We start from the raw sequence: 23,148 nt of genomic DNA, 5'->3' as shown, positions 1-23,148 counted from the left end.
GTATTTTTATTTTATTTCCAATTCACATTGAAAATGAAAGTTGGAAAGAGCTGCCATCACAACTATGCTTGTTTTCTAAAACTAATCATTTAATCAATCATCTTGCTTTATTCATAGTTAAGCATGGACTAGCTTAACAGTATCCATTGAAAAGACCTGCTATATTTCTAACATATTTATGATTCATGTTTGCTAATTCCCAAACTAATAGAAAATTCATTCTTTTCACTTAATATAGTTCCAAAAAGCTTATATTCCTATGTAAAACCAAGATCATTAGCATTCAAAATTAAAATTTTCCTGTTTAGAATCCTGAAATAGAACCCCTAGATTTCAGAGGCAGCAAAGGCAGTTTATGAAGTCATTACTCCCAAAAGAAGAAAATAGTTTTGTTAATAGAAAATAAATCAAATTTATGTCAGATACAGTAACCAAGAAATGAGAATACATATGAACTACACAGACATACTACATTGTGTATGTATATTTTATATGTTGACATGGGGTTAATGTGGGGAGGTTAATGCTAAAACTCCTAAGTTAAGAAAAAAATAATGAGTGAGTCCATTATGTATATAATCTCTTAGTGATTATCATTCATTAGCTTAAGTAAGACCTTATATTTTCCTGAGAACTGTCATGCTATATGTGTTAACTGATGTGAAATAGGAAAATTACAAACATCCTGGTATATTTCAAGTATATTAACTCTTTTTGACTATCAGCTAGACTAAATTACATTAATGTGACTAATTCAAATAGTTTTAATTTGATTATAAAGCTGTAAGCTTGACCTTTATTAATAAATTTCTTAAGAGCTGTCAGTGACTCAAAAGGTCTGTCATTTCATCCAACTTTGTTCTTAGGAGTGTATTCTAATCGTCTGTAAGTCAGCTGCAAGTTTCTTTAAAAAATGTCTTATAATAACTATTTGACTTCTTTAATCGCAACTACAGAGCTGGAATTTTTGTCAGTATAGGTTTTACTGCCTCCAGCATAGATTGCAACCCCTCTATAATTGGGTCAGGGCTAAAGTCTCTGGGAGCTACTGAAAATTGTCCCCTGCTACCAGCCTGTTGAGATGCCCATCTAAAATTAGGTGGATTCATTCTGAAATAGGCCACCAGTTCCTACCAAAAGATGAAAAGGAATCTTGGCAGCAAAAAATGCTTAAGTTGCCATTGATTGATAAAATTAAGTACTCAGATATACCAGAATAGAAATAGCTGTTTAAAGGGCATATTTTACTTTTGCTTTTTTAGGTTAATTTTTTAAAAATTAAAAAATACTTTCTCAGACCTAGATATAATGAAAAACTGTATATAAAGTATTCATTATAATTAGAGAAATTTGGAGATTTTTAAATGTCTCATTACTTTATGGTCATATTTCATATATAAAAATATCAGCTAGTCCCCAACTAGAGCAGTATAGGCATCACAGGTTCAATTCCTGAATTAGGCAGAATGAAACTTGGGCTGTAAAAATAAATATGGAGGCCTTATTTTAATTTATTAATTAAGAGAGCAAAATCCCCAGCTGGAGGATAGCAATAGTTTATCTTATAAAGGCTCCAAATCAATGAGTTCAAAAAATTTTAATGTGAAAAACATAATTATAAAATACATATACATACATATATAAATATAAAAGCTTAGGTATAGGTTTATAATCATATTTCACTGGTAACTCCTAGGAGAATAGCAGAAAATAAATAAGGGAAACATAAACATGATTTAGGGAAAGAACCATAGATTTTTATTTTCAGGGGGAAACAAATAAGCTATTCATATAGTTTAAAACTTATCTACTTACTAACAAACTTTTTCTTTCCTACAAAGTCTGTGAGGAAAGCAGACATTTTTACAGTTGACCAATTGCAATTTGATTGCTGGCCACTTCTTAGAACTACTGAAAGAACCACTATTGTCAAACAGCTAGAAAGTACTAGATAGAGCACCAGCCCTGAAGTCAGGAGGACCTGAGTTCAAATCTGGTCTCAGACACTTAACATTTATTAGCTGTGTGACCCTGGGCAAGTCACTTAACCCCAATTGCTTCACCAAAAAAAAAAAAATCACCATTGTCTTCTTTGCTCCTCCAAAGAGAAAACCTTCTTCATCTCCCTTTTCAAAAACACTCCAGCATTGGGGTACAAAGGCCAGTTTTCTGGGGTTTTTTGGGAGGAGGGGGATGTCCAGTATCACAGGAGTGCAGGATTGCTGCTATTACCTCCCTGTGTAACTCAGAAGGATGTGAGCAGCCCTGGTCACACTCTGTGATGAGGTAACGCTATTGCCTGCAATGTGCCAGCATGGAGTTGTATGACAGTTCTGTATCTGCATGTTTTCAACTAACTTGATTGTCTCCTGCACAGAATGGTTTTACTCCACTGCACATTGCGTGCAAGAAAAACCGCATCAAAGTCATGGAACTTCTGGTGAAATATGGGGCTTCAATCCAGGCTATAACAGAGGTAGAAAATGTTTCAGCTTGTCCAAAAACTCAGCTCCTCTCCTCTCCTCTCTTCTCCTCTCCTCTCCTTTCCTCTCCTCTCCTCTTCTCTCTTCCTCTCCTCTTGTCTCCTCTCCTCTTCTCTCCTCTCCTCTTCTTTCTTTTCTTCTCCTCTCCTTTCTTCTCCTCTCCTCTCCTCTCCCCTCCTCTTCTATCCTTTTCTCCTCTCTTTCCCCTCCTCCCTTTGCCCATCTTCTCTTCTTTGTTTTTACTCCAGCTTTCTTTATCTAAAAAAGCCCCCAAGCCCCTCACTTGTGCAGAGGAGTAAAACTACTATTGCTTTATTTCACAGTCTGGCCTCACACCAATACATGTGGCTGCTTTCATGGGCCACCTGAACATAGTCCTCCTTCTGCTGCAAAATGGAGCCTCTCCAGATGTCACTAACATTGTGAGTATGGCTTGGAATAGAATAACCAGAGAGGGCAAGAGAGAGAGAGAGTTTTGCTTGTATGCATAGTCTCGTGTGTGTGTGCATGCACCTGTTAAAGCAAGCAGCTAAGTTGCCCCAGAGGTCTTCGTGTCATGTACTTCTGATTAGTAAGACTTCCAGACATGTATCCAGGAGGCATTTCCTTAGCTTTTGAGAAAGGATAGCTTGGAAATAAAATCAAAAGCAACCACATAGGAAATGTTGAGCCTCTTGGGACAAATGCCCTTATTTAAAAGTAAAACATTTTTAAGCTGCCCTGAAAGTGAAAGAAAGATCGACTAAGATAGAATCAGGAGGAAACATCATGGTTGCTTGAGTAAAGTATAATTCCAACTAACATTTGTCCAAAAATCAGGATGATATAGTACAATCCTTGAAGCCTGTCAAATAACTAACTAAAGACAGCCAATGACCAGAGCATTTTAGTTGAGAACAACTTTCCTCTCTTTTATTGCATGGTGGTAACTGTTTCCCAATCATCAACCCCTCATTGTCCCCCCCTTCCCCTCCCCCCCCGGCCAATTCTCTAGCTTTTTTTGTCCTGTTTACTTAAAATAACTGCTTCATATCAGATTTTCCTGTATAACACAAACCAGCATTAATTTTCAGATGATTTTTAATTCTGATACATGCTGGATAGGTTAGTTTTATTCTGTTGGCCAGATTGGTCTAGCATTTGACCTCATTTTCCTTTCCTTTCTTTTCCTATTTTATGTCTTATTTTCTTTTTTTTTTAACTTTTTAAAAATCTCTTTACTAAACTAAATTAATTAATGTCCTTTAATTCTAAAGCTAAATAACTTGCTAAGTGAAATAAATTTACTTTTTCAAAGAAGTTGTTATTTGACATTTTGAACCATTTATTATTTCAAATTCATATCATAACAATTATTTGCCACAAATTTTAATTTTTTAAATCATCATTATAAATTGTCTCTATTGTCTGTTGCTTCTATATTTTTGGTGTCTCATTCCATTTGGGTTGTGAAATAGAATGGCCAGTTTAACTTTTTGTGTGTAGTCTTTCGCACGTTATTGTTTCTATAGTTTGTGTTTAAATTTCTAATATGAATGCAAATTATTTTATGTCCTTGATGAAACCAGCTTTAATAGAATATAATTACCATGAAACCCTCTTTATTCATACTGTGATTTACAAATACCATTTTGAACAGAAACCAAAAGCTTGAATACAGCAAATATCGCCAAAACTATGAAGTGCTTATTTATACTTCTGTAAAATTCTAGATCATTTATGCTGTGAAAATTTTCATGTAAATTGCAAGCATGATACAAAATGATGTGTCTATGATTCAACAGAGATTTTACATGGAATCCTATAAAATATTATTTTGGGAGTCTTGCTAAGATCAACATTATAAATGAGATTGTATCACTATCTTTAGGAAATGTGAGCATATTCATTTTCTCACCAATTTTTTTTTTTTTTTTTAGGAAAAGTTAATTTTAAGTGGGAGGCAAAATAGTAAATTGAATATATATCATTTGTCAGAGCTTTTAAGTTCAAGATGATATTTACCTGGACAGTTCTGTCTTTTAGATTGGGTAATTTTTTTTCTTTTTTTGATCTCTATGTTTCAAAGTATATGATTTTCCTGTTCATTGAGTAATTTCTAGTCACTTAGAAATCATAGCATCTTATTGCTGTTTGATGGATTTTGCCCATTCTTCCTAGTAAAAGTGATATATGGTACATAATTTATTTTTTCATATTAAACTAAAATAAATTTTGGGGGTAATTTTGGGATAGTGCCTTAAAATATTAATCATACTCTGGCATATCATAAACCCAGGGTTGAGAATCATCTCTATGAGGAAATCTTTATTTCAGGAGAATTCATTCTTTCCCTTTTATTCTTTTCCCCTGTCTCAACTCTACATCTATATATGTTGGAGCTCATATACACACACACTATACATATTTTAGATTACTGACAATATAATCTTACTCAAGCATTCTTTTTCTTTCCTTTCAATTATAAGGCAGTTGTGATGTAACAGGAAGAGCCCTGCAGTCAAAGTCCTGGGACCAGATCTTGAATCTATTGCCTTTGGCAAATTCCTTAAGTTCAACTATTCTCTCTCCAAGTTTTGTCATCTGCAAAAAGTACAAGTGTAACACCTGTATTATCCATCTCACAGGGTTGTTAACTAAAAGAGCTATAAAATGACATCTGTGAAGTGTTTTGCAAATTGTAAAGTACAAAAAAAACCAAAAACAAACAAACAAAAAACCGGCCAGCTATACTTAGAAGGAGATGGGATCTTTAGAACGATAACATCAATAGGAAGTCCATCAAAAGATGGGATGTTTGTGAACTCTTCTGGGGGAGGGGGGAACAGCTTCAATGTAATCAAAACCTCTATGAAGCAGATTCAGAAAATATATGGATACTTATTGCCTGTTTTGCTATTTCCAAGTTGGTCAGCTTTCTACCCCTAAATGCACCCCTTGCCTAGATCATTCATATGTTGCCTCAAATCCTGTTGCATTACATGATATGATGTGTTCTGTTGTACTTGACAGCTTTTTGATTTGATGTGGCAATACTGTAACTTGACATCATTGTCAGTGGGGTGAGTTTTATCAGCTGGCTGATTAGATGGGGTTGGTATTAAACTTGGAATTCATTTAAGATGTGAACATATTCATTTTCTCACCAATCTTTTTTTGAGGAAAAGTTAATTCTAAGTGGGAATAAAATAGTAACTTGAACAATCATTTGTTAGAGCTTTTAAGTTCAAGATGATATTTACCTGGACAGTTCTGTCCTTTACATGGGTAATTTTTTTTTCTTTTATTGATCCATATAGTTCAAATGCTATAATTAGCTATTATAGTTATGGCTATGGGTAGCAAAGACAATATTTCAAGAACTAGCAATAGATTATTAATAGTCAATTAAATCTAATAGTAGAATAACAACTTTAAGATACCTGTTGCAGATAATTGTTTAAAAATTTTCTTCTTTTGTCAGCAAAGCTAGTTTTTAATGGCAAAGAGGAAGAAAGTAAAGAAATTAATATTTTTTCTCTATATATCTTTCATACACTCACCCAAAACTAATTTAGTAAAAATAAGAAAAATATGACTAGGTATTATTGGAGAATAATCAGAAAGACACTAACTTAAAATTTAAACCTCAAACCGAGTAAGCTAGTACTATATGTATTTGTGTATACATATATATATGTATCTATGTACATATATATTTTATTTAAAGCTAGTACTGTATGTATTTGCATATATGTATGTATTCATATCCATATATGTATATATTTATATATACATACATATACATGCATAATTTGGCTTTCTCAAATAAAATATTAATGGAAAATATGGTAAAAGCAAGAGAGAATTGCTTGAAATGTACTATAGGCCTACCATACGTCTTTGAATTTATTATTCTATAAAAACAATAACAGCAACAACAACAACAGCAACAACAAAAAACTGGGCCCTTCCAGAATTTAAACATATCCTCTGCTTTCACCAGGAAATTTTATAAGATACGATTTTAAGACCTGATTAAAACAATCAAGATGTCTCATTACTGGTATTAAAAAACTGACTCTTTTCTATTTTGAGACTGTGGGTCAGTAAATTTGAAGCACTAAGAAATCTTGTGTTTACAAGGAGCAAAAATCTTGAAATGCTTAACAATTATAAAATATAGGAATTGAAACAATGTTAATTTCTAGACAGCACTTCAGAAAAGTTGCTATTTATTTATCCATTCTTCTTAATGTATGGTATGGAACCTGAGAAAATATGGAGACTTTTAGCATAAAGTATTTGAAATTTGAGACAGATTTTTCTCTTTTAAATATTAACTAGTCATTGATTAAAGGTCTCATGTATCAACAGAGTTTGATGATAATCAGTATATCAGACCTCTTGTTTTATCTTACCAAATCACTTCTGGATTTCTGTTTGTTTAGCTTTTTTTTTTGGGGGGGGGTTAATAAACCCAAAGTTTTTCATTATAACTCCCTAAATTTGGAAGAAACATGTTGAAGATAGATAGATACTTAATTCTACTTAGGATAAACCAGAAATATTTTTAAAAATAATTCTGACCTGTATATCTGTTATGGCATTTCCATGCATAACTATAGAATCAGAGGATTCTATCAGAATAGTAAATAAAATGTTGCTAGGCCATCTAGTCTATCCTCCTGCCTTCATTCAGGACTATATGGCTTTTTTATTTTAAAAGATGATCAGATTATAATCATTTGCAAAGAACATTCCAAACTTGACTGTTATTAATTTCTTTCTTAGATCTATTGCCTGTCCCTCCAATTTCAGCTTAATTCAGCATGCTAAGTACTGTGTCTTAATTGCATGCTCTGATGACCTGAGTCTGTCTAATCTCTGGTGGTCATCCTCTTGACACAGTGAATCTCCCAACAATCCTGACCTGAAGCCAAAATCTAGGAAATCTCTTCAAAGAAGTATATATATATATATATATATATATATATATATATATATATGAGTAAATATAGATATAAATGTTAGGGTGACTAAAAATATTTTCAAATAGAAAAGGAAAGATTACATGGGAAAGAAAATGAATTAAAATCTATAAAATAAAATAGGATTATAATGGAATCAATTGAAATAATTACTAAAATATTAAATACCATACAAGTTTATGAACTTTAGGATAAGAAACTGCTTTATGGTGCTATGAGAAAAATAACCTCACTACAGAATATTTTTATGTTGAGTTTTTGAATTTAACTATCCTGCTTCCCAATCTTCTTGGCAAACCATCCTACTATCCCATTTCCCCTGCTGTGTATATCATGGACTCTGAAGGCTCAGATGAGTTTACAAGTGTATTACACATTGAAACTATGTTGGAAAAAACAGGTTTCAGATGTTTTTCCTATAGTTTTTCCATCTAGATCTTCTCCAATCCGTTGACATGTTCCTGTATTGCAGTGCCATGGGCATATTATTTATGATTTTCCAGAAGACTAGTTTTATTTGTGATTCAAGACTCTTTGTTTCCTGGCAGCGTGGAGAGACTGCACTACATATGGCAGCCCGGGCTGGGCAGGTGGAAGTAGTCCGTTGCCTTCTAAGAAATGGTGCTCTTGTGGATGCCAGAGCCAGGGTAGGTATCTGGACTGTTTTTTTTTTTTTTGTTTGTTTGTTTTTTACCATTGTGCAAAGTTTTCTCCATTTAAAGAATGGGGTTATGATCTGACAGTGAGAGCTAAGTACCAGTTTCATGATATAGTTTATATCAGTCACCAACAAGTATTTATTAAGCACTCTATGTGCCAGTCACTGTATTTGTTGCCTTCAATACAATTACAAAAAAATCTCTCTCAAGGAGCTTACATCCTAGAAATGGAGACAAGAAGTCTATATAAAAATATGTGAATATAATGTGAATAAATAAAAATATATGTATATTTTCTCTCACTCTTTCAATCCTCTCACCCTCCACAAAGTGGTTAATTATAAGGTAGCTTGTAAGGAAAAGCAGCAGCAATAATGGGGCTTGAGAAAAACTTCATACAGAGAAGATGGTTCGTGGATGTAACTTAAAGGAACATAGGACTCTATTAAACATAAGGAAGGAGGGATGGCATTCCAGACCTAGGCTGACCAGTGCAAAGGCCCCTAAGATGGGTAATGGAGTATCATGAAGATGACAAGATTTTTGTATTTCATTTTTCAAAGCATTTATCAAATATTATCTTGTTTATCTTCGGATGTCTTTCTTTCAACAAAAATAGTACTTATTCATATTCATATGTATCAATTTTCATCTATTTGTACTTCAAAGAAAGTCACAGAAGTTTCTATAACTTTGCCAATAAATTCCTTATAAAATCACTATTCTTATATTTTCCATTTTTTCTCCTGTTCACCTGCTTCACCTCCTGTTTTATAGAATGCACTTTATCCTTCTGGACAGGTGTGCTTTTATACATTTGGACTCTCTTGTTTCTGAGACTGTAGAAAGGATGTTCTAGATTTGAATCAGTAAAATCGAGAATACTTTAGATTTGTGTCTGGGCTCAGTTACACCACCTGTCAGTTACTAACTTCAAGTCTGTGGATACATCACAACTTATTTTCATTTTCTTTTTGTAAAATGAAGATTTACTGCCTATCTCAGAGGAATATTATGAAGGAAATGCTTTGCAAGTTAAGACCTGAACTTTATCTTTTTTTTTTTTCTGAAATTAGATTTATATTGCTTTTGCTCCAGTTTTTTTTAAAAGTAACTATACATATGTAAGCCATATAACATAGCATGATATAAATGCATAGAGCTGCAGTCTCTGGATCAAGAAATCTTTGACTCAGGATTCTGACATGCACTTACAGTCTGTGGGATGACGGTGGAAACCATCTTTTCAATTTTTCCAGATAACTCCCTAAGACTATTAATGGTAAAAACAATTTCAGATCTACATTGATAAAAGAATTTCCTCACCAGAAGCTCTCTACGTAGATGAATTCTCAGGTTCATATCATTACCTACATCATCAATAAATATTTCTTGAGTCATGATTTTTTTAAATTTTTCTTTCCAACTTTTTAATGATTCCCTAAACTTTCTTGGTAAAAAAAAAAAAAAAAAACTTGTTAATCCTTCCCCATAATTTTTGACTGCCTTCAGAATTTTCAGTCTTTAGGAATGATAGAATGCCAATTCAAGACTTGGGAGCATTTCTTACCTTTAACAAGCAGATAATACTACATGTACTTTGAGATATGTTTTCTCTTTTTAATTATTTTCATCTTTATCCTTGGATAGGTACTTGAGTCTATATTCTTTGGAAATCAAATTTTTACAGTTGATCTGTATAAATAAAATGAATGCTAAAGCCTATTTTTACCTCAACTAGGCAGAAAAGGGAGCTGTCTTAATTATCAGAAACAAGTAGGAGTGAAAAGAAACATTGATGAAATTCATGGAACTATGTACTTGTCCATAATACTTGTTAAAAGTTTATTAACTCTGTACTATAAAAATGCTACATGCTATAATTGAAAAGAGGTTGCAATCAAGAAAACCTGAATTCAAATACTGTTTTACCTCCATAGTAGATATTTGACTCTGGGCAAGTTACTTAACTTCTCTCAGATGCAACATTCTTATTAGTAAAATGGGAATAATATCTCAAGGGTCATTACAAAAATTTAATGGGATAATACATGTAAAATGCTTTGTAAAACTTAAAAGAATTATATAAATGAATAATAATGATAGTAATAGTGGGGTAACATTGTCCCAAAGGCAGTTGGTTAGACTGTCACTAGAGAATCTTTCTGTCTCTAACTTTTTGCTTGACTTGAGTTGTAGGAGGAACAGACTCCCTTACACATTGCTTCTCGCCTGGGTAAGACAGAAATAGTCCAGCTGCTTCTACAACATATGGCTCACCCAGATGCAGCCACTAAAAATGGATACACACCTCTGCACATTTCAGCCAGGGAAGGCCAGGTAGATGTGGCATCGGTACTTTTGGAAGCAGGAGCAGCTCACTCTTTAGCTACTAAGGTAAGGATACCTTCTGTCTGATGAATTCAGACTCCAGAATTAGGCATAGATGTTTTGGACATGACCAAAATAGAAATTTGTTTTACTTGACTTATGCATATTTGTTACAAGAGATTTTTTTTTTTCTTTTCAATGATGATGGTTGGTGTAAGGGAGAAAATCCACTTTTATTCATTGAAGAAATAAAATTAAATTCAAAAAAGATATTAAAATAAGTGGTTGAGTAGTTGAAACAATATAGAGAAATCAATAAGAGATAGGTGCTATGGAAACCACATCTCTAGGATATCATTACTATTCAGATTTTCTCTTGGGCATACTCAAAGTATGGGCATAGCTCCAAAGCAAGAAAAAGGCATATTACACATTATTTCAATAACGTTGGCAATTGAAAACAATTTCTATAATGCCAACCCTAGAATGCTCTATTTATTTCTATTATGAAATTGGAAATGTGTTCCTTTGTCCCCCCATCCAAGTCCCTCAAGTACAGTCTTAACCTGTATATATTAAATTGTAGCCTTAGTATTAAAGGATTAATATTCTATATAACCCTATCATATGCAAGATATTGAATTATAGATATATTATATATTGATATATATATATATAATATATAGAGATATATTGAATTCAATATATTATTGAATAGCCCATTATGTGAAACAAATTGTTTAACATCCTGACTCTATATTCTTTCTTAGATCTTGTCTCTACAATTCCTTTTTTAAGAAATTTGGTTGCATTTTTCCCCTTCATCTAGATATTTACAGCATTCAAGTCATGATAGCTGTACATTTCCACAGTAGAAGTTTTTTAAATACATGACAAATTTCAGAATAAAAATTCCTTAAATTCATAGTTTTATATTACATAAACCAATTAATTCTCTAGTTTGTATATTTTATAAGTTTGAAATTTTAATATAATAATAGCTGGTGTTCATTTACTACTTTAAGGTTTGCAAAGTGCTTTTAGATCATTGTCTTGATTAGAGTAGCTAAGTCACAGTTATCTTCATTACAGTATTGCTGTTATTATGTACAATGTTCATGTCCTGGTTCTGCTCTCTTTACTTTGCATAAGTTCATTTTTGTCTCTTCAGGTTTTTATGAAACTATTCTGCTTATTTCTTATAGCACAATAGTATTCCATCACCATCACATACCATAATTTGTTCCCATTGATAGACATCCCTTCAATTTTCAAATCTTTGCCATCACAGAAAGATCTATTATAATTAATTTATTTTTTACAAATAGGTCCTTTTTCTTTTCCTCTGATCTTTTGGGGATCATGGTATTTCTCGGTCAAAGGGTATACAGTTTTGTAGGTCTTAGAGAATAGTTCCAAATTGTTCTCCACCATGGCTCGACTAATTCACAACTCTTCCATTAATCTATTAGTCTCCCTATTTTCTCAGATCCCCTCCAGCATTTGTCATTTTCCTTTTCTGTTTCATTAGCCAACCTGATGGGTGTGAGGTGGTATCTCAGTGTTGTTTTAATTTGCATTTCTCTAATCTATAAATCAACAACACAATAAATAAAGTATTTTTTGCAACTAAAAATATAAAAACTCGCCTAGAGAAATCTCTAATGAAAATGGTAAACTGTACATAAAAGAGAAAGAGAATGAAGCTAAGCAACTATGATTTGGAGCATTTTTTTTTCATGTGACTTTGATTGTAGCTTTGATTTCTTCTGAAAACTGCCTGTTCATATCCTTTGACCATTTATCAATTAGAGAATGGTTCTAATTTTTATAAATTTGGCTCCATTCCCTCTATATTTTAGAAATGAGACTTTTCTCAGAGAAATTTGTATAATTTTCCCCCTCAGTTTCCTATTTTTCTTTTGCCTGTATTTGTTTTGTTTGTGCAAAAACTTTTAAATTTCATGTAATCCAAATTATTCCTTTTGTTTCCCATGATGGTCTCTATCTCTTGTTTGGTCATAAACTGCCCTTATTTATAGATTCAAAGATCATTATTCCATGCACACCTAATTTACTCAGCATATTTCCCTTTATATCTTTACCATTTATACATTTTGACTTTATCTTGGTATACAGAATAAAATGTTGGTCTATGCCTACTTTTTGTCAAATTTCTTTTCAGTTATCCCAGCAATTTTTGTCAAATTATGAGTTCTTACTCCAAAAGCTTATATCTTTGCATTTATCAAACATTACATTACTATGATCATTTATTATTCTGTGTCGTTTACTGATTCATCATTTTATTTCTTAGCCAGAAATAGATTTTTTTTCATGATTACCACTTTATTATGTAGTTTGAAATCTGATACTACTAAGACAACTTCATATTTTTTTCATTGATCCTTTTGATGTTCTAGAGCTTTGATATTCTACATGTACTCCATTATTATTTTTTTCTAGTTCTATAAAATAATTCTTTAGTAGTTTGATTGATATGGCTAAAACCATTTAGATGGTTTAGATAGTCATAGTCTCAGGCTACATTTCAACATGATGTTCATTATAGTGGGTAGCTATTGATTAGAAATGTAAAACTACACTATCTGTTTATGCACAAATGTGTTTAATGAAGGCTATTTACCATTCAGTTGAAAGTAGACTTAAAAATCCTTGAAAGATAACACTATGTTTGACAAACTGACTTTAATTATCCTTGTATTTTGACAGAAATTGAATGTAATTTTTGAAGGAATTACCTTGTAAACATAGTACTATTCTTATGAGAAAGAGGAAAACCAGGCAGCCAGGATGGGAGATGTTACTGATGCTGGATATTTTTGTCATGTTATTCTTAAGGCCATAGCATAGTTATAGCCCCTGCCAATATAAATCAACAACATAATAAAGTATTGCCTTTGCCACAAAAAATATAAAAACTATCCTAGAGAAATAGTAGTAGAAAACTACTTCTCAAGGTTGTAAAGATCAGACATGAGATAATATGTATAAAGTGCTTTGCAAACCATAAAGTACTATATTAATGCTAGATATCATTCTTATTTATTTTTATTAAAGCTTTTTAATTTTCAAAATGTATGCGTGAATAATTCTTCAGCATTAGCCCTTGCAAAACCCTGTGTTCCAATTTTTTCCCCTTCTCCCATGCCCTCCCCTAGATGTCAAGTAGTCATATATGTTAAATATATGGTAGAAATATATGTTAAATCCAATATATGCATACGTATTTATACAATTACCATGCTACAGAAGAGAAAAAGTAAAGCAAAATAAAATGTAAGCAAACAACAACAAAAAGTGAAAAATGTTATTTTGTGAACCATACTCAGTTCCCACAGTCTTCTCTCTGGGTGTAGATGGCTGTCTTCTTCACTGAACAACTGGAACTGGTTTGAATCATCTCATTGTTGAAGAGAGCTATATCATTCTTATTTCTATCCCATAGCTTGCGCATAGTATGCATCTAATACATATCAAATTCTGACTGTTAAAGTACATGAACATCAAAAGTCAAAATTTGATTCTATAAATTTATTCCTAAATAGGTATTTTTCTTTTAAATCCAAGTTTATCATGAGCTTCTTATTTTAAACTTCTTTTCTCTCCCCGCCCCCCTTGTTTTTTGGTAGACCTTGTTTATTGGTAATGGAAATAATGTTTACTTGTCTTTTCCTAAATACATTTTAAATTCATCATTTGGGTCAGCTAATTTTTTAATGACTTATTTAAAAGTTACTGGAGTAAAAATTCCATTTTCTTCCCTGCCTATACCTTCTTCCCTCCTGTTGCTCCATTCTTTTTCACATGTTCAGAAAGGATTTACACCACTTCATGTAGCTGCAAAATATGGAAGCCTGGATGTGGCAAAACTGCTCTTTCAACGTCGTGCTTCCCCAGATTCCGCTGGCAAGGTAAATGTATTTGGCATGTGATATGTTGGAAGAATTAGAAGTTTATATATCCTGTAATTATCATGATCATCCTGTGATTAAAGGTCTTTTACACTTTAAACATGCAACATATTGAATTGTAGAAGAAAAGCTATAATAAAGGATCATTTCTCTCTCAACACTGAGGTAGAGAAACCAATTTATAGTATCTGTCAAATTCGAAAACAAAAATACCCCACAAACATTGTAAATGGGCTGACAGTGGAGAAAGAATTCTTATTTTCCAAAGCTGCAAGGTAACTGAAACCTTAGTGGTTCCAGCTTCACATTTTTAATCTTTGGTTTAGAATAAAAAATAGCTTGTTAGTTTCCTTAGTTGTTTCTCAGGCAAGGTACAGTGTGCTTCATTGCAGCTTTATTTTGGTTTCAAATGAAGTTTCCCATATAAAAATATTCTATAATTATTCATTGTTCATCTCTTTAGTTCATTGTGTTTTTTGGTTAATCTATTAACATGTACTTAATCAGTATCAGTTTTGTTTTTCTTAATGGCTCCTAGCAGCTTCAGTGCAGCTAATAACAATTTATTAATGCTCAAACATAAACACACCCTCTACAGAATGGCCTCACTCCACTTCATGTTGCTGCTCATTATGATAACCAGAAGGTGGCACTGCTGCTACTGGAGAAAGGTGCATCTCCTCATGCCACTGCCAAGGTGAGATATTTACTGGGGCTAACTATACTTTTACAGGGTCACTGGGATTTGTGTTGTAGGTTGCGTGAATTGATCCAGAAACATTAGGTTGAATTTTGTTCAGAAATAACAGGGGTTTTTAAGTATATGCAATATAGTGAAACTCTGTGTGTGTGTGTGTGTGTGTGTGTGTGTGTGCGTGTGTGTGTGTGTGTGTGTGTAGTTATAAATGTTTGAAAAAATGTTAATTTTTTTCTATATTCTAAAATCCCAAAGACATTTAACAAATATTTTAAAATGCATAACTGTCATTGACCAGAAAAGATTTTTCTTAGCTCAATTTAAAATAGATTGAATGAGTATGATTGAATTCAATATCATTGATTATGAGTACTATATTAAGAATTAGAGATGCAAAAACTAAAATAAATCTCTGACTTCATGGAGGTTATACTGTAGATCATAACCATAATTTGAGAACTTATATAAGAAATGCAATAATGATTTTTTTAAATCTATAAACAGAAACACACACATACACACAAAACATAGTATCTTTTTTCCTCTAGCCACTCCATGACCTCAAATTAACTTGCTGGTTGAATGATCTCAGATAATTCCTTAAGAATATTTTGTCTTTTGAATTGGAAGCCTTAGGACAATTATTATTTTCCAATAAAATTGAATTGTTTTCTATTTAAAAGTGCAGGGAAAAGCTTAGGGTAAGTCACCTGTCCCTTATAAATTTAAATTTAGCTTTGTCCTAAGATTTTCATTTAAACTCTAAACCTTTCTTTGTTTCTCTCTTTCTCTCTCTCTCTCTCTCTCTCTCTGTATATATATATAATGTGTGTGTCTCAATTTTATTTTAATAGTATATTTTATTTATTTAATATTTTTCCCTAGTTATATTTTAAAACAATTTTTTATATTTGTTTCTGAAATTTTTGAGTTCCAGATTCTCTCTTTTATCCCTACCTCTAGCCCCTATTAAGAAACCACCTGTGAAGTTATTGTATCTTTTGATCATTTATCACTTGGGGTATGGCTTTTATGTTTTATAACTTTGACTCATTTGCCTCTATGTTTGAGAAATGAGGCCTGATGAGAGAAATTTGCTTCAAAATTATTTTTTTTTACAATTACTATTGTTAACTATTTCCACCTGTTTAATCTATTTTTCTCTCTCCTTTCACTATGTCCATTTTCAAAAGTATTTTCCTACTGACCACTCTTTCTCCCACTATGCCTTCTCTTTTATCATCCTCTCCCTTTCCCATATCCTGTTCCCCTCCTAATTTCCTGCAGGATAAGATGTATTTCTATACCCATATTGAGTATTTTTATTTCCTCTTTGAGCCAAATCTGAAGAGAGTAAGGTTTACTCATTCCCTTTCTCCTCCTCTTTCCCTCCCTTTTCCTCTTCTTTTCCTCCCTCCACCATAAAAGCTTTTTCTTGTCTCTTTGTGTGGCATATAACTTACACCATTCTACTTTTCCTTTTTCTTTTTTTCCAGTACATTCCTCTGTCACACTTTAATTTTAATTTTTAAAAGATATTATCCTTTCATATTCAATTTACACCTGTGTTCTCTGTCTTTATATACTCCTTTTAACTGCCATAATAATGAGAAAGTTCTAATGAGTTACAAGTATCATCCTTCCATGTAAGAGTATAAATGGATAAATCTTACTAAGTCTCGCTGCTCAGTAAATTCTTTCAATTTCTATTTTAACCTCTGGTTATAGAATATCAGGACAATTTTCCTTGACAATTTCTTGAAAAATGATGTCCAGGCTCATTTTTTTGATCATGGCTTTCAGGTAAACCAAGAATTTTAAAATTATCTCTCCTGGATTTATTTTCCAAATCAGTTGTTTTTCTAATGATATATTTCAATTTTTCCCATTTATTTTCATTTTTTGGTTTGTTTTATTGTATCTTGATTTCCCATAAAATCATTAGCTTCCTTTTACTCAATTCTAATTTTTAAGGAATTGTTTTCTTTAGTGATCTTTTGTACATCTTTTTCCATTCAGTCAATTTTGCTTTTCAAAGGCATTCTTCTCCTCATTAGTTTTTTGCATTCCTTTTGCATCACTCTCAATTTTTTTTCTAATTTTTCTTCTATCTCTTTTACTTGATTTTCAAAATCCTTTTTGAGCTCTTCCATAGCCTGAGACCAATTATTATTTTTTCTTGGACACTTTGGATGTTTGTTATTTTCTTCTGAGTATGTGTTTTGATCTCTCTTGTCTCCATAGTAATTTTCTTCATAGTAACTTTGGCATATTATTTCCAATTACAAGTAAAGATGGTTTTCAGCATTCATTTTTGTAAGATTTTGAGTTCTTTTTTTCCCCCTTTCCTCCCTTCCACTTTCCCAAGGTAACAAGTAATCTGGAATGGTGTAAATTGTCTGCCAAAATCAGAAAAAGAGGGAAAAATGACAAAAAGGGGAAAAGAAAACAAAACAACAAAATGAAAATAGCATGCTTCAATTTGCATTTGCATCCCTAGTTTACATCCATAGTTTTTATTTGGATCCCAGATGGCATTTTTCAACCAAAGTCTATTTGATTTGTCTTGGATCATTATATTGTTGAGAAGACTTAAGTCATCATCATCACACAATCTGTTACTTTATACAATATTTTCCTGGTTCTGTTCACTTCACTCAGCATCAATTCATGTAATTTTTTCTAGGTTTTTCTGAAATCAGCGTATTCATCATTTCTTATAGAACACTAATATTTCATTACATTCACATACCATAAATTATTCAGCTATTCCCCAAATGATAGGTATCCATTCAATTTCCAATTTCTTGCCCCCACAAAAAAGAACTGTTGGAAACATTTTGCACATGTGAGTCCTTTTGTCTCTTTTATGATCTCTTTGGGATACAGGTCCTATACTTTATCTTAATGATTTCATCTGCTCCCAAGGCATCATCTTTAAGCAAGATGACTTTCAAAGTTGTCTCTCCAGGGTTGACTTCTTTTCTAAGGTCTAGAACTAAATATTGAATTACTAAAGTATATTTTTAATCATACACATACCTCTTTCTATTCCAAAAGCTGTTTTTCTTCCCCATATTCCTATTTTTATTAATTACACTGTTTTTTTCCCACTTATACATGCTTAAAACTTTGGAGCCACCTTTGATCCCTTTCTGTATTCCTCTCTTCCTCTGACTCCCATTTAATCATCTGATATGGGCAATTTTTTTATATTACTTCATTTCTTTGGTTTACTCCACATATGTAAGATGAGTAGATCAAAATAACCTGTTCCTAAGATTTCTTCCAAATTTCACATGCTTTCATTTGAATGTAGCAAGGAAAATACAATGTAAAATTGTGAAGACCGCGTATTTTAAAATCAGCCGGAGTCAGGAATTCAGGGTAGGGGAAAGTCGTCAGTCTTTATTCTCAGTGAAGAAAGATCGGAGGTGGAAGAGAATGGGCAATAGCAATGTGTGTAGCTGAATCAAAAAGCTAGCTAGACCAGAAGCCACACGACCAGCAGCTGCTAGCATGGAAACCAGGCCAATCTCTCCCAGCTTCTCTTCCTGTCTCTCTGTCTCCACCCACCAAAATCATCATTTCGTATACAACACATCAGGACTTGCACAGAGAGTGGGCAGGGACCATTCTTTATCCAATCATGTATATTAATAGAGTATGGTCCAATTACTATTTAGCCTCATGTGCTTGGGACCTCAGTGCATCAACTCAAGCCTCAGCCCATTACCTAAAGTATTAGCTAACATTTGCTAAAAACACAGCAAATGAGTTGAATGAAAGTCCAAATACATCCCTAAAATTAACATTTTATTCAAAAATGGAAATCTATTTCTCTATGTGAGTTACTTTAGAGATAAATTTCACTTTAAAAAATTCTTTCAATGTTTTAAAATTTTAGCTTTTGAATTTTAACTAAATTAATAAACATTAAGTTCTTTTTCCCAGGCACTATTGCTAAATTTTGGGGCTACACAAAGAGTCAAAAGACAGTCCCTTCCTTTAAAGGACTTACAGTTGTGTGTGTGTGTGTGTGTGTGTGTGTGTGTGTGTACAAAACAAGATGTGTATAGGTTATATAAGAAATAAGAGAGGAAAGGCACTAGAATTAAGAGGGTTTAGGAAAAGCCTCCTGTAAAATAGAGGATTTTAGCTGGGATTTAAAGGAAGTCCATAGATAGATGACGGAAAGCATTCCAGGCAGAGAAAATACTCAGAGTTGAGAGATGAGAATGTTTTGCTTATAGAATAGCCAGGAAGTCCCTCTCACTGTATGGAATAATATATGTCAGGGAGTAAGGTAGGAAGGACTAGATTATAGAGGGCTTTGAATGCCAAGCAGAATATTTTGTATTTAATCCTAGAGGAAATAATTTGAATTTAGGTTTAGCTATGAAACAGTCTATTATCAAGATTGAAAAGCCATTTAGATGTTCTTCTCATACCTAGTGAGATCTTCAGCTCAACTTTAGCCTTTCTTCCATGATCACTATTTTTTATTCTCATCTTCATTTCATTTTTCATTTATTCTGAAATAAATATATATCATATGGACCACATTTCCCCAATAATTTACTAAATGATGGAAAATAAATCCCAGAATTATAAAAATCTAATTGTGGAAGAAACCTTAGTTATCTATTCCATCCTGTAGGTCAGGGGTGAAGAACCATATTTTTCTGCCAAAGTTCCATTTGTATATTTTAAGATCATGCTCTGGCCATACAAAATTGTCAACTTATAGAGCTCAAGTAGTGAGAGGTTGTTATACCTAGCTTTCAGGGCACCATCCCCTGCCTTTGTAAATGATTTTGCAGGCCTTATGTGACCTGTAGATTGGATGTTTTCCACCCCTGCTATAAATGAACAAGATATCCTTCTGCAGTAATATCATCAGCAAGTTATCATCTAGCTATTCATTGAACATTAGTTTTGGAGGATCTTACTACCTCCCAAAGCTACCTCCCATTGAACTTTTTGGTAGCTTCATTATTAGAATGTTTTTTCCTACTGAGAATTGTTATCTCACTGTTTTCCACCTATTGTTATTAGTTCTATCCTCTCTTCCACCACCCCCAGAGGTTAAACAGAATAAATCATTTCCATTTACACAAGACATTCCTTCAAACCTATGTTCGCCAGTTTAAAGATCGCTAGTTCCTTCAACTGGTCCTCATATAAAATGGTCTCAGGACTTCTCAGAACATTAGTTACCTTCCTTTGGACATTTTTAGATTTGTCCATGTCTTTTATAGGTTAGAGATAGTAAAACAAAATCATTAGTTATTTTTAAAGCAACATATTTACCCTCATCCTCACCCCCATGCACATAGCAATTTTATTTAAAAGGAAGTCATCCTGATATCACATTCAGTCCTAGCCTTTTATACCTTAAATTATTCTCCTTACCTCTGATTCATGAAGATTTTGTGTTTGGGATATGTGTATGTGTGTATGGATATACACATTTATATCCATATCTATACACACACAGAGATAGATATACAAATACCCATTAATAGAAATTGTTTTAACTCACCTCATCCATAACTTGGTTGTGCTCTGTATTTTCACCTATCTTCTCTACTTTCTATCCTAAGAAATGGTAGTCCTCTCCTCTATCAAGACAGACCATGTTATTTCCTACTAAATGAGATATTTAAAGAAACATTAATATTAAAGAAAGCTCTTGATATCATCTTATCATTGCTACAGATTCTTATTCTATCACTAGAGTGATAGCTTCTTACTCTATCTCTATCTCTATCACTCTAGTGATAGAGGAAGAATCTCCCTCTCTCGAGGATCATTATTCTCTGGCTCTTTATATACTTTATATTTTATAAATGGACTTGCTCAGATATTCCTTATGAGAAAAAGAAATATTCCCTTCACCACTATTTTTTTCTTTTTTTAAAAAAAAAATCTTATCACATTTAAAAATACCATTTAAACTTTTGTTTACTTCCTCACTTTCCACTAACTTATTCTTTGAAATTCTTTTCTTTCCATCCTTTTATCCCTTGCTTTTACTCCATGACCAATCAAATTTTTCTGGCCATGTAAATACTCTTTGATGATCTCCTTTACTCTGCTTTTTTTTATTATTATTATTTCTGATTCATCATTCAGAATATGTTGCAGCCCAATGATACTCACTATTAATTTCTTCATTAAATTTTGTGTTTCCCACAATTCTGAAGTTTTGAAGATGTGATGTTCTATGATTTCTAGCTATCATCAATAGAAGAATATTGTCATAACATTATAGGCTATTGTTTTAAGAAAATCCTTGCCATCATTGAAAGCACTAATATTCTTTCAGATGAAATCCAGTGCATTTCCTGTATTCTCATTCAATTTTTATGTCACTGTCCATCTGCAGCATCTTTCTGAAATACATATATTAAGTGGCCAGACCAACAGGCCCACCCTGAAGTTATATAGTACAATTTGGAAGATCGGTATTCTTCATTTTCTTAATTTTTAGTATGTGGAAAGATTGACCAAGCTTTTGTAGTGATTATGGAGTTTATTTAGGAAGTTTTTCGTTGTTCCAGGGCTTGATGCAATAAACTCATTCAGCTAGTAGGCCAACAGTTAAAAAGTCAATAAATAATTATCATGGGTCAATTATATGAAAAACACTAACTGTGCTAGTTCCTGTAGAGGATCGTTCTTGAGGACAATGACTGTGTTATACTGTTCATAGACTTGATATCTTCAAGTTAGAGGGATTTGAGAAGCAGTCCAATAATATTACAACAATTATACAATATTTTAAGATATACAAGGAGATTTACAAATATTTATTATCTCATTTGATGCTCACAACAACTGTTTGAAGTAGGTGAGTTTATAATCCCATTTTAAAGATGAGGAAACTGAGGCAAAGAGAAGTTAAATGAATTGCTCAGGGTCATACAGGTAATAAATGTCAGAGGCCAGATATGAGTTTATTTCTGCCTTATCCCAAATCCAGTCTTCCACCCACTAGATTTCTAGCTGCTGAGGAATAATGCCATGTTGCTTTAGACCATTCAGCTTTTGGATGGTTCTGTTAGGGGAAAAAAATTTCCTTATATTGAACTACAATTATAACATTATATCATTGTTTTGATTTACTGGTTCAAGAGGGATTGTTATAATATCTGTTTTATGGAACAACTCTTCATATACTTGAAGTTAGCTATTATATGCTCCAAAGTTTTCTTTTGTTTGAATTAAACAAGACTATTTTCTTTACTTAAACTTCATATCGTAGAGTTTTCAGTCTTTTTACCTTACTCTTGGTATATGGTATTAAGTGTGGGTCATTGCCTACTTTCTGCCATACTAGTTTCCAATTTTCCTAGCAGTTTTTGTCAAATACTGAATTCTTATTCCAAAACCTGGGGTTTTCGGATTTGTCAAACACTAGATTGCTATAATTATTGATTATTTTGTCTTATGAACCTAACCTATTCCACTGATCAACTAGTCTGTTTCTTAGCCAATACCAAATGGTTTTCATGACCACTGCTTTATAATATAATTTTAGATCTGGTTTCATTTGATTTTTTTTCATTAGTTCCCTTGAAATTCTTGACCTTTTTGTTCTTCCAGATGAATTTTGTTATTTTTTCTAGGTCAGCAAAATAGTTTCTTAGAAGTTTGATTGGTATAGCACTAAATAAATAGATTAGTTTAGGTAGTATTGTCATCTTTATTATATTCCCTTGACCTATCCAAGAGCATTTGATATTTTTCTAATTGTTTATATCTGACTTTATTTGTGTGGAAAGTGTTTTGTGATTTTGCTTATATAGTTCCTGACTTTCCCTTGTCAGATAAATTTGCAAATATTTTATATTATCTACAGTTATTTTAAATGGAACTTTTCTTTGTATCTCTTGCTGTTGAATTTTGTTAGTGATGTATAAAAATGCTGAAGATTTATGAGGATTTCTTTTGTATCCTGCAGCTTTGCTAAAGTTGTGGATTATTTCTAATAGCTTTTTAGTTGATTCTCTGGGGTTATCTAACTATACCATCATATCATCTACAAAGAGTGATAATTTGATTTCC

At 32.5% G+C, this 23,148-nt stretch overlaps 1 protein-coding gene across 44 annotated transcripts in view; it reads left to right on the top strand.

Moving 5' to 3' along the window:
* Positions 1-23,148, top strand: part of ANK2 (ankyrin 2) — an 819,525-nt gene that overhangs the window by 681,014 nt on the left and 115,363 nt on the right. For 40 of the 44 annotated variants that reach the window (XM_031944040.1, XM_031944043.1, XM_031944046.1 and 37 more), the window contains 6 exons: positions 2,378-2,476; positions 2,807-2,905; positions 8,002-8,100; positions 10,312-10,509; positions 14,280-14,378; positions 14,977-15,075. In XM_031944040.1, coding sequence (XP_031799900.1) covers positions 2,378-2,476; positions 2,807-2,905; positions 8,002-8,100; positions 10,312-10,509; positions 14,280-14,378; positions 14,977-15,075 — 693 coding nt within the window. The remainder of the gene's footprint in view (positions 1-2,377; positions 2,477-2,806; positions 2,906-8,001; positions 8,101-10,311; positions 10,510-14,279; positions 14,379-14,976; positions 15,076-23,148) is intronic. The other 4 variants (XM_031944075.1, XM_031944050.1, XM_031944074.1 and 1 more) reach the window with 1 other exon arrangement.

The sequence above is a fragment of the Sarcophilus harrisii genome, chromosome 6 (genome assembly GCF_902635505.1).
Source record: "Sarcophilus harrisii chromosome 6, mSarHar1.11, whole genome shotgun sequence".
Classification (NCBI taxonomy): domain Eukaryota; kingdom Metazoa; phylum Chordata; class Mammalia; order Dasyuromorphia; family Dasyuridae; genus Sarcophilus; species Sarcophilus harrisii.
The sequence above is the reverse complement of the archived record's forward strand: the minus strand, read 5'-3'. Positions and strand labels throughout refer to the sequence as shown.